This window comes from Cajanus cajan, chromosome 3 (genome assembly GCF_000230855.2).
Source record: "Cajanus cajan strain Asha chromosome 3, NIPB_CcT2T_4, whole genome shotgun sequence".
Taxonomy (NCBI): domain Eukaryota; kingdom Viridiplantae; phylum Streptophyta; class Magnoliopsida; order Fabales; family Fabaceae; genus Cajanus; species Cajanus cajan.
The window spans coordinates 10,912,293-10,924,873 of record NC_138519.1 but is presented as its reverse complement, the minus strand read 5'-3'; the positions used below and the strand labels follow the sequence as shown (position 1 = coordinate 10,924,873).

Genomic DNA, 12,581 nt, shown 5'->3' with positions numbered 1-12,581 from the left:
TAAGCCTCCTCTGTGGTTGAGCAACCGGCTTGTACTCATCCTCCATAAATATCTTATGCATGCAATAGGCTGGGCTAATTCCCTTGAGATCAGAAATAGACCAACCAATTGCCCCTTGATAGAACTTCAAAACTCTCACAAGCTTCTCCTCCTCCAATGTGGATAAAGAGCTACTTATGATAACTGGCTTGCTTCCACCTTCTTCTAGAAACACATACTTGAGATGAGAAGGAAGTAATTTCAACTCAAGCTTCGGGGTAATCACCTCCCCTTCCTCCTTCAAATCTTTCATATGCCCTAATCCGGTGTCACCTCCTTATATGAATCAAGGCTCTTCAAACATGCCTCAATCTCTCTATCTTCTTCTTCATGGAGGTATTCAACCATATTGATTAGGACTTTCTCCAAAGGGGTAGAAAAAGAGATATGCTTCCTTGTATCTTCAATAAGGCCATCAATTACATCAACCCGGAAGCAACTGCTCTTGTCCTTGGGGTAGTGCATGGCATCAAACACATCAAAATTGACCTCTTCATCATTCACTCTCACCTTAAGCTTCCCATCATCCACATCAATTAGAACTCTTGCAGTCTTCATGAATGGTCGACCATGAATGAGAGGTACATCAATGTCCTCTTCAATATCCATCACCACGAAATCAGCGGGAAACAAGAAACGGTCCACCTTCACCAGAACATCCTCCACAATGCCATGAGGATACTTCACAGATCGATCAGCCAACTGCAAAGTCATGCGAGTTGGCTTCACTTCCAAATCACCAATCCTCTGAAGCATCGATAAGGGCATAAGATTGATGCTAGCCCCCAAATCAAGTAAAGCCTTCCCAATAGCTAAACTCCCAATAGTGACTGGAAGAGTGAAACTACCAGGGTCCTTAGACTTTGTTGGGAACATCTTCTGAATAATGGCACTACACCCCGCCTCCAATGTAATGGTCTCCTCTTCAAAATACTTTCTCTTCTTGGTGAGGAGCTCTTTCATGAACTTGGCATATGTAGGCATTTGCTCTAATGCCTCGGAGAACGGAATGTTAATTTGCAAGGTCTTGAAAATCTCTAAGAACCGAGCATATTGCCTCTCCTTATCCCTTCTTGAAGGTGCATGAGGATACGGTAAGCTCTTAGTGGGTGGCACCTTCACAATACTCCTCTCCTCCAAGGGTGCTTTATTTTTTTCTCTACTGACTCCTTCTTTTTCTCTTTCAATCTCTTTCTCTTTCTCATTCTTTTTGGTATTTTCATTTTTCTTCTTATTTTCTTCAACCAACTCACTTCCTCCACTCCTTCTCAGCACTCTTGGGCCTTCCAAAATGATCTCTTCATCAACACTAGCATCATCTTCTACACTCATATCATTTTTCTCCTCGCTCTCATTTTTCTTCTCATTCTCCTTCACCACAAATTCCCGACCACTTCTTGTAGATACAACATTCAAGTGCCCCTTCGGGTTTTGCTCGGTGTTGGCTGAGAAAGAACCTTTTTGTTGTTCTGCCAGCTGTTTTGCTATTTGCCCCACCTGTATCTCCAGATTTTTGATTGAAGCGTCAGTATTCTTTTGGTTGGACATAGACAATTGCATGAATTGTTGCAATGTGTCTTCCAACTTAGTGGTTCTTTCATATAAAGGTGGGTGTTGGTGTTGATGTGGAGGCCTGCTACTTGATGAAGCATTCATGTCTGGCTTGTTTCCACCATAGTTATTTCTCCACCCCTGATTTGAATTTTGCGGATAGGGGTGTTGAGAGAAATTTTGCCGCCCTTGATTCCCCATATAATTCACTTCTTCACCTTGGGAATTAGATGAACCGGCACAATAACCATTAAGGTGGTCACCTCCACAAAAATCACATGCCAATACTTGTTGCATAGGAGGATTATTAGCGTGCATAGCTTGAAATTGTTGAGGAAGCTTGGCCATTTGTTGGTTCAAGGCTTCAATTTGTTGGGAAAGTATCTTGTTTTGAGCTAACACCGCATCTTGAGTACTCAGCTCCAAAACTCCTCTCTTGTGTGAAGAGCTTCTACCATGCTGGCTCCTAAAGTCTGTGGAAGCCATGGACTCAATGATTGTGATAGCCTCTTCAGCAGTTCTAAACATGACTGACCCTCCAAAAGAAGCATCCAATATCATCTTGGTTTGAGGTTGCAAACCATTACAGAAGGTTTGCACTTGATGTTTTACCTCAAAACCATGGTTGGGGCACGTCCTCAACAGTGATTTGTATCTCTCCCATGCTTCACACAGTGGCTCATCCGCACCTTGAGCAAAAGTAGCAATAGCAGTTCTGGCCTCAGTGTTCTTGGACGGGGGAAAGAATCTGGCTAAGAATTTAGTTTCCACATCCCTCCACGTGGCTAGGCTTTGGTTTGGCTAAGAATGAAGCCAAGCCTTAGCCTTCCCATCCAGAGAAAATGGAAACAACCTCATGAATAACGCCTCTTCATCAGCCCCAGAAACTCCAACTGAACCGCACAACTCATAAAAAGTGTAGAGATGAGTATGTGGGTCTTCATGATCCAGGCCAGAAAATTGGTGAGAGCTGATAAGCTGTAGGAGTGCAGGCTTCATCTCTGCTAGTCTGTCATTCCTGGTAGGCCTCACAATGCTAGAGAATTCCCTCGGGCTAGTGTAGGTGAAAGCATCACCTATAGTGCGCCTCCGGTTATGATTGTCACCTTCACCTTCCATGTTGAACTCAGGAATGTCAGAGACAAGAACTTCAGGGATCTGATTGGTTGGTTGGCTGACTAGGTTTGCTCTAGTCCTCCTTCTCCTCCTGTTGCTGTTATTCCTCCTTGCAGTGCGTTCAATCTCAGGATCGTTCAACAATGGCTCAGAAGAAGCAGTACCTCTAGTTCGGATAGTACCTTGCATACAAGAGAAAACAACAGAGTAGAGTGCACAAGTCAGCCCAAAGAATTCATTTGCTAAAATCAAAATTAACAATAAAAGTAAAGGAACAAGTCACAAATAGCTATAAATACTAAATTGCCTTGCTAATCCCCAGCAACGGCGCCAAAAACTTGTTGAGATTTCCGTTTAAACACTTTTGTTTTAATCTATAAATCAGTTAGATTCTATTAACGGTCTCAAACACGGCAAGTATACTGGCCGTTCGAGTAGTAAAAATATCGTATCCACAGGGATTAGAAGGTAAAATAAGCATTTATTGACTATTCGTGACTAAAGAATAATTCCAATTTCATAGTTTGTGCAGTGAATTCAAAGTTGTGACTATTGGAATGAAAACTGTAAATAAATATTGTTTTGTGAGTGGAAAAGGTAAGGAATGGTATTGTGGTATTGTGAGATTGTGGGGTCAGATTTCACCAAACGTTAAACTAATGAATCCTTAATCTCTTGTTAAATTCATTGCTTAGTCAACCCAATAGTTTACTCAAACCTAATCCCTTAGAGCAAGAGCCTAGGTGTGGATATTGAATATCAATCCCTTGAGTATCCAATATCTACACCCGCATTACGGGCTAGGGTTTAAGACTACTAATGGGCCAAACTCCATTCCTAGATACATTTCCCACTAGGCATTTGTTTCAGAGCTAGTTTCAAAGGTTATTTTCCAATACTCATGGAACCTATATCATGCAAGGAGAATCAATCCAAGGCAAGCATTAAGAATAGAAACAACACAACAATGAATGAACAACATATATATATATATATATATATATATATATATATATATATATATCATTGAGAACGTGAGGATTACACTAGAATTCGTTGGTTACATCTAACCCCACAAAAAATGGGTAGAACCACTCAAAATGACGGCAAAACAAAATAGAGATGAAGGGAGAAATGAAGAAACCGAAGGAAAGATCCACACACGAACAGCTCCAAGCTTCGGGAATCCCTTCCACAGCTCCTAAAACTCGTCCAATGTGTGAATGAGGGAGAAACCCTCGAAAATGGCTTCAAATACGAGCTTGGGAGGTCAGATTAGGATTTTGCGCCCGACGCCTAAGTCTTCGCGCCTGGCGCAGCGTCTTCTGAGCACTTTCTGCCTCATTATAAGCTCGGCGCAATTACTTTTTACGCCCGGTGCAGTGTCTTCCAGAGGCTTTCAAGCATTCTCTGCCTTAGAGCAAGCCCGGCGCAATTCTCTATTAAGCCCGGCGCAATTCATTCCAGAGAGTTTTGAGGTACTCTCTGCCTTGATCACGCCCGGCGTGGTGGAGTCTCGCGCCCGGCGCATGTATGACTTCCAGAAGTCCACTGCTCTGTTCTTCTCAAGCCCGGCGCGGCGTCATCTTGCGCCCGGCGCAGCCACTCTGCTCTGCTCCTTGGCTCCTTATGTTTCCAATCCCAAAGATCTTCAATCCTCAAATCTCTAGCTCAATACCTGCACAAAAAATGAGGTGTATTAAGGTATTGTTAGCTAAAATGGGTTAGCTATATCTGCACAAAAGATGAATCAAAAAGGGAACAATTATCTTGCAATGGTGTTAAGAATGAGTAGAATTGTTCAATAAATCTCATTCAAAAAGAGGTATAATTGAGACTTAACAATGTTATTTTCATTGAACTGTTTTAAAAATCTCAATTTCTTTCCTTTGTAATTTTCGCATTAGAGATATTGTTTATGAGTTTGTGAATGTGAATTCTTTACGTAAGATATTTGAGATTCTAGTTTTATTTATAAAAGATTTTAATTATTCCTATTTATTGTGTAGCTATGAATGTCGGGTAGAGGGTGTCACAATAAGAATTAATTAATGCAACTCGCAATTTATAGAGAATCTTATAAAAAGGGACAAACAAAAATAAAGAAAAAACGGCTTATATATAAAGACTAGGTAGCATACATATAACAATCTATGAAAATATTTTTTTAATTTTTTTTTGTGTATTTTGATTAAACTTTTACTTTGATTAAAAGTCATATTTAAAATAATTTTAGATTAATTGATAGTGTAACTTTTTTCCATAAATAATGAAAGAATTTTTCTCGTTATTTTGACGCCTGGTTATTTTCTGTTCCGACCTTAGAAAAGTTTGAAAAACTATGCTTAATTACGTTATAAAATATGAAAAGATAAATGTTAATTAATCGTATTATTTAAAGATCCAAATAAAGAAAATTTCCACAACTATGGAGTAATAGAGGACAGATTGTATTTTTAGTTTAATTAATGTTGTCAAATTAGAGTGGCAAATATGTATGTATGTTAAGAGTAATAAAAAGTGTGCACGAGAAAAACAGGTCAATTTTTCAACGCCTATATACTAGTTACAGTGAATTAAAATAGTGTAGTTGCAAAATCATAATTCTAACTTTGCCTATATAACCAGAAATTCTTACATTGTGTTGTTCTATTATACTTCAGTCAATTTCCACGGATGAGTTTTATCCTTTTATTAACTCTCTCGTAACTGAAAAACTGGGTTATGTGTGATGGCCACGTGCTAACATCGACGAAAATAAGTCAATTAAAGTCGGAGAACGTAGGATCACAAGAAAGACTCAGGAGACAACAGAACCAAACACAAGATCTCATTCTACTTCATTTTTTTTCGTTTGTGCTTATCTTTTTTGAGTGAAATGATGATATCCATGTTAAGGTTTTGCAATTCCTAGTTTGTTCACGTTCAGGATTCCACATTTAAATAAGGTTCATAATCCCCTACCATTACATAATTGCGTACGGTCTGTTCTATCGTCTTAGGTAAGATAGTCTCAACTTTCATGGTTCTATGTTTATCTATATTTGCATGCATATTTTTCATAGGTTCTTATGTGTGTGTTCTTTTTTTTCTTTTTTTTTTTCCCTTCCCATCATCCTAGAGTTGGGTTTGCTTTCATTGATAATAATGAATTCTGGGCTTGCAAATGCAAATTGTTATGTTTCACATTATTTAAATGTAATGGGTTTTATTCTCAGTATTATCATTGTCATTTATTCCTGTTTCTCAGTATGAAGAGAAACATCATCACCCTGACGTTATTCTGAGGTCCGTTTTGCTAATAACTTTTGACCAATTTGTCCCTTTTTTTAGTCATTGCTTAATAATCATGTATCATTTAGTATTGATTTTTCAATGGTGTCACACTGACTTATTTTATCATTTTTGGTATTCACTTCTTCTATACCTTTTCACTCATGGCGAAAGGGAAACTTTTCACTTGGGTTTTGGTGAAGATTCCTGTGTGCTTTTCGAGCATTTTTTCTTTCTCTCTTCCGTGTACCGGTTTTGTTATTATAATGAGAAAGTGACTTTTAGATTCCACATATAAGGGATCCTTTGTTTCTGTTAGGTGTAGCTATCATGCGGTTGGTTTGTATTCCAATACTGATTGAAGTTTGAAATTAAGGGTCATTACCATGTTATAAAACTTTATATGTTCTTGTGTGATTGCAAAATGTAGGTTAAAATGTCATTTTTTAATTGCATTACTAGCTCTGAATAGTTTTGCGTTTTCCTTTTATAAATTTAGGAGAGCTTGTAAGGCTTCTCTGTTGCATTTCTGCAGTGCTACATTAATTCATTATTATGATTTTAACTATCGCATTGTTTACCAAGAATTGTGAACGGAGCTTCATGAACTCACATATTCATTCCTTAGCTAAACCTCTCTTTGCAATTCCTACTCATAAGCACACTCAAATACATTACACATTTATAACATGAAATCCACGATAGCAGCCTGTTCAATTTTCCTGTATGTTATGCTGATTATTTGTTCACTCATTTCCAGCACCCTACAAACGTGTAGCAGAGAACAAAGAAGCAGAAAATAGTAAATCTGGTATATGATACCATGGAAAATGGCATAGAATCACATGATGTGGCAGAAGATAGATTATATACAGAAGATGGGACACTTAACATTCACAAAAATCCTGCCAGCAAGAAAAAGACTGGAAGATGGAAAGCATGCCGCTTTATACTTGGTATTGGATCTTTTAATTCTTACTTTTATTTCCATACCATCTCAGATATGCATATTTCTGTATTAAAATCACACTAAGATCAAGGTGGTCTAACTCAGTTAGTTGAATTAAGTGTCTGAATTATTATAAACTTGTTTAGTACCGAGTTCGATTCATACATATAAAGAAAAATAATGTCACTAAGGTGCTGAAAAAAATTATGGCAGGGAATGAGTGCTGTGAAAGATTGGCGTACTATGGCATGAGTACAAACCTAGTGAACTATCTGCACACCCGTTTCCACCAATCAAATGCAACTGCTGCAAATAATGTCACAACCTGGTCAGGGACATGCTACCTCACCCCATTACTTGGAGCATTTTTGGCTGATTCATATATGGGAAGATACTGGACAATTGCTAGTTTCTCAATTATCTATGTCATTGTAAGTTCAGATGAAGAGCAATCATTTTTGTTTGTTGAAGTCTATGTTATGATAAATGAATTTAATATGCACATACTCTTCATAGTGTGAGTTCATGTTGGAAAACCACCTTAAATATGGTCACCCCTGACTTGTCTTAATTGAAGCTTCTTTGGACTATCCTAATTGCGGTGTTGAAATAGTATGTTTAGTAGATAAAATTTAAGAGTATCTCTAATGTAGAATTTTTGTGATGTATCTTACTAATAAACAATGATATTTATTAACAACTTTCATTAGAATATAATGATATGACACAAGAAATTGTTTAAAAATAAGTAACAACTCTTAAATAAATAAGGTTGTTGAGAATACAAATCACTCCCACAAATCAAAAAAATTATTTATTATGTTTAATTAAATTAATATTTAATTATAATATTTACCTTAATTTTTTAAATTGTCAAAAAGTGAAGTAAAAAATATAAAAAAAATTTATATAAGTTGCTTATAAGATCTCACCATTAGAGTAAAATTTATAAAAAAAATGTAATGTGCATTGTTTAAAAATGATGTAACATGGTGGATTCCACTAAAAGTAAAATAAAAACCTTGTAAGTTACTTATGAAAACCACCATTGAAAATGTTGTTACTAATGTTGATAAAATTTAGATAATTTTCACCTTACAAACTAGTTGTCAAATTAGACATACTTGTTTTTTACTATAAAATAATGTAGTTAATTTTATCTTTTCATCATTTATTCCATTTAAAAATTTAAAAATTTCAAGAAATTGAACTAATGTTATACATATATTGTGTTTCAGAACATTATTATAAGGGAAAAATATAAACTAATAGGAGGGTAAGCCCTACTAATGGTGCTTGTTTGTTTACTTTCTAGGGAATGACACTTCTTACATTTTCTGCTATTGCCCCTGGATTAAAGCCTTCATGTGATGCTAATGGTTGTCATCCAACATTAGGACAAACTTCAGTTTGCTTTATAGGACTCTACTTGATTGCTCTTGGAACTGGTGGTATTAAACCATGTGTCTCATCTTTTGGTGCTGACCAGTTTGATGAAAATGATGTCACTGAGAGGAAAATGAAGAGCTCTTTCTTCAATTGGTTTTATTTGGTTATAAACATTGGTTCACTCGTTGCTTCCTCAGTGTTAGTCTGGATACAAACGAATGTGGGTTGGGGATGGGGATTTGGAATACCTGCTGTAGCAATGATCATTGCAATTATATTTTTCTTCTTTGGTAGTAAATGGTACAGACTTCAACTACCTGGAGGTAGTCCCCTTACAAGGATCTGTCAAGTTATTGTGGCAGCATGCAGGAAAGCTGGGAAACAAGTGCCAGATAATAAGTCTCTTCTTTATGAGACTGCAGATGCAGAGTCTAACATCAAAGGGTGCCGCAAACTTCAACACACAAATACGTTAAAGTGAGTTTTCTAAATCATGTTTGCATTTTTATTGTTTGCAAGAATAGTGATATTCATCCACTAATTAGGTGAAAGAGAGATAGAGGAACTCTACAAGTATATGAATATCATTGTTAACATTAAAAGCATCAATGATTCAATGGTGAAACTGAAATATCAACTTTTTCTCCTCATGTTTTATGATTTTTTAAAATTTTGTCACCCAACTTTTGATTTTACACACTTTGTTTCTTAATTTTCAAAATTTCACACAATTTTTTATCTCATTAATTAATTATTTGATGCGGTAAATTAACCATTAATATAACACGTTTAATGTTTATATGATATATTGACCATTGATGTGATACATTTACCGTTAATATTAATTTCTCATATGATATATAAATGATGTAACATAATATTTCATATTAATAATTAATGTGTTACATTAACACACAACTAATAAGGTGACATAATGTACAAAAATTCGAAAGTTAAATGAAAAAAATGTATGATTCAAAAGTTTGATAGCAAAATTCACTAAATTACAGTAGACAAATGATAAATAGTACAATTAAGTCTTTCATGTTTTATTTGAGTATTAGAGAAAGTTGTTGATTCCAGGTTTTTGGACAAGGCAGCAATAGAGGCAGAACCAGAGCACAGCACTAGTTGGCCAAACTCATGGAGGCTGTGCACAGTGACACAAATTGAGGAGCTGAAATCCGTAATCCATCTGCTCCCAGTTTGGGCATCCCTGATAGCTTTTGCAACAGTGTACAGCCAAATGAACACCATGTTTGTGTTACAAGGCAACACAATGGACCAACACATTGGCCCCAACTTCAAAATCCCCTCAGCATCCCTCTCTCTCTTTGACACTCTCAGTGTCATCTTCTGGGCCCCCATCTACGACCGCATCATTGTGCCCTCAGCAAGAAAGTTCACTGGCCATGAACAAGGATTCTCACAGCTCCAACGCATAGGCATTGGCCTAATCATCTCCATCATCTCCATGATAGTTGCCGGCATTTTGGAGGTTGTTCGCCTTCACATGGTCAGAAGAAACAACTACTATGATCTCGAAACCGTTCCCATGTCGATATTCTGGCAAGTGCCTCAGTACTTCATTGTAGGAGCTGCTGAGGTTTTCACCAACATTGGCCAAATGGAGTTCTTTTATGGACAGGCACCTGATGCCATGAAAAGCTTGTGTGCAGCTTTGTCACTCACTACTACTGCATTGGGAAATTATGCGAGTACTTTGCTTCTTTTCATTGTCACAAAAATCACCACAACCCATGGAAGGATTGGTTGGATCCCAGATAATCTTAATAGGGGCCATCTTGATTACTTCTTCTGGCTTTTGAGTGTTCTTAGCTTGCTCAACTTCCTTGTGTATCTCTGGATTTCTAACCGATATACATACAAAAGAACTCGACACTAAATTCTTGTTGAGTAATCAAGTATCTTATTTTAGTGATTATAAAACTTGTTTTAAGACATGAGATCGATTTGATGATCGATTATTATTAGTGTAAATAATATTTTATCAATAAAAGTCATGTTCAATAAATACAAATTAATCTTTAATTGTTAATTTAGAATATTGTATAGATCAAAATAAAATTCTCATTGAGATTTTGCTACATTGGATTTCTGGTCCAGTTGTATATTGGCATTAGGCATCAGCATCTTTCTCGAAGATGTTTAATTGTGTTTGTATAGATTGGTCTTATGGTTCATTTCTACATTGCCGTCAATTACCATCATTCTCGTAGATGTTTAGTTGTATTTGTGTAGATGCTGTTTGGATGTGTTGAAATAAAGAATGTAATATTTAAGGTTCCTTATAAATGTTCTTCGCTTCATATGTTCTGCTATTGGGGTTATGAATCTAGACTTGTGCGTGGAAATATTTTGGGACATTGGGTTGTCTAACCTCCTTATTCACCTTTGAATGTTTGGGTAAATTTATTAAAGTTTTTCTAAGAATAAAAAAAAAAAAAAAATGAAATAAATTTCTTTATGAATTAAAATTAGTTCATGCATAAGTTAGTTTGTAAAATCTTTCTTATTTATTTTTTTAAAGTCTTGTTTTTAATTTATATATAAACTAGTTTTAGAGAAATTTATTTTAATTTTTATTCGTATTTTTTTCTTCTAGAAGTCATTATGTAGAAACTTATCCAAAAAAACCTAATTAATGCAACTTGACTACTTCTGGTGGCAACCTTTGCTGAAGCTCCAAACTGGCTTTGCTCTCTCAAACGAATATATTTATAGATACATATAAAGGACGATACGATAAGTGCATAGCATAAGAAAAATGTATAATGGTTATTAATAAAAAGAAGTTATCTTTGACCAAAGCTCAATCTCGTAACAAATAGTTAAATTGGAACAATTTTGTATGAATTGCTCTATAAATTTTAGTGGTTAACTATCATAGGTTGATAATTAGTTTTTATATTCGTTATAATGACAAAAGAAAAAGACGGATTAGTACATGACTTTGAGATGAAATGAATAAGTTGTGACCGTTAAAAATAGCTTGTTGGACTCATAATTTGATAGGATTAAATATTTTCAATTTATCGATTTTTGTTTAGCTTTTAAACAAATTTTCTTTAATTTTGGACTTCAAAATTTTTTTACATGAACAAAAAGTTTTGACATCAAAGATCAAAATGTTAAAAAAAAACAAAAGAATTATAAACTAAAAATAAAAATTGATAAAAATTAAAAAATTTAAATTAATAAAAAATTGTTAAAAATAAAAATAAAAATTTACAACAGTTCATGGATTAAATATATTTAATCCTTTCTCTTAAATTATTATAGGATTTTCCATGAATGTTATTACTGGCTTGGTACCATTGTGTTGAATGAGTACCAGCTAACCACCAGAAGAAAAACTCCCAAATTCAACGCACTCAACACAGCCAAGAGCCAGAAAAAATAGTGAAGATGGCCATAGTTCAAGATATTTTAGGAAACCAAAAAACTTGTCTTTATTAATTGAAATGTCATTAGAGACTGCAGAGACCTGATGTGCAGTCTCTAATGGTCTTAAAAAATATTAGAAACAACTACTAGTTTAGACTCAAATTGAAATAATATTAGAGACTAGCTAGTTTTTCATTTGCTATTAATTTATTGAAACTGATGAGAATTAATTCACCATTTTTATTTATTTATAAAAACTGGTCCACTTTCTATTGTAGCAATTGATCACATCAAGTACGTTAAATAAAATACCACTTATATATTATTATATTATTATTATATTATTATTATTATTATTTAATTATAAATGTTGTATATTATTATGAGAAAATACTACTAATGCACATTGTATTTTTTCTCTCTCTCTATATAAGAGAGATATATTTACCTTCAACTACTTTTGATCTCTACTTTATTAAAAAAGTTTTACCTTTAAATGTTCTTGTTTGCTTTTTCTAATCTTTTGTTTAGGAACTTTTGTCTGTGCAATTTTTCATCAACTGTTAAATAAAATACACAGAGAAACGACATGTTTCTTCTTCACAAGTAATTATAACACTAAAATAATAAGAAGAATAATATAAATAATATTCATAAAATATAAACAAATAATAGTAAACTATTTGCATAAACTATTCTATATAATAAATAATTATCATATATGTATTAAATAATTATTCTGTATATAATAAATTCGTTATATATATATATATAATAAATAACTATTATAAAGTTAAAATAATAAAGAAAATATAAATAATACTAGCTAATAAAATATATGCATAAATTAAAAAAG

At 34.5% G+C, this 12,581-nt stretch overlaps 2 protein-coding genes across 3 annotated transcripts; one reads left to right on the top strand and one right to left on the bottom strand.

Annotated features, from left to right (window-relative positions):
* Positions 1-297: 297 nt before the first annotated feature.
* On the bottom strand, positions 298-2,895 carry LOC145956041 (uncharacterized). Its single transcript, XM_083071596.1, has 3 exons — positions 2,444-2,895; positions 1,293-2,338; positions 298-1,028 (listed from the first exon to the last, which is right to left on the bottom strand). The coding sequence occupies exons 1-3, from the start codon at positions 2,893-2,895 to the stop codon at positions 298-300; spliced, it is 2,229 nt and encodes a 742-aa protein (XP_082927722.1).
* Positions 2,896-5,363: 2,468 nt separating this feature from the next.
* LOC109814576 (protein NRT1/ PTR FAMILY 8.1) lies at positions 5,364-10,386 on the top strand. Of its 2 annotated transcripts, none has more exons than XM_020379035.3 (5): positions 5,364-5,708; positions 6,740-6,935; positions 7,142-7,359; positions 8,244-8,794; positions 9,401-10,385. In XM_020379035.3, exons 2-5 carry the CDS (start codon positions 6,803-6,805, stop codon positions 10,221-10,223), a joined length of 1,725 nt encoding a protein of 574 aa, XP_020234624.1. In that variant the 5' UTR covers positions 5,364-5,708; positions 6,740-6,802; the 3' UTR covers positions 10,224-10,385. The 2 variants fall into 2 exon arrangements, with proteins under 2 accessions (XP_020234624.1, XP_082926500.1); XM_083070374.1 differs by lacking the exon at positions 5,364-5,708 and adding an exon at positions 6,400-6,486 and having other exon boundaries at positions 9,401-10,386.
* The last annotated feature ends 2,195 nt before the right edge of the window (positions 10,387-12,581 follow it).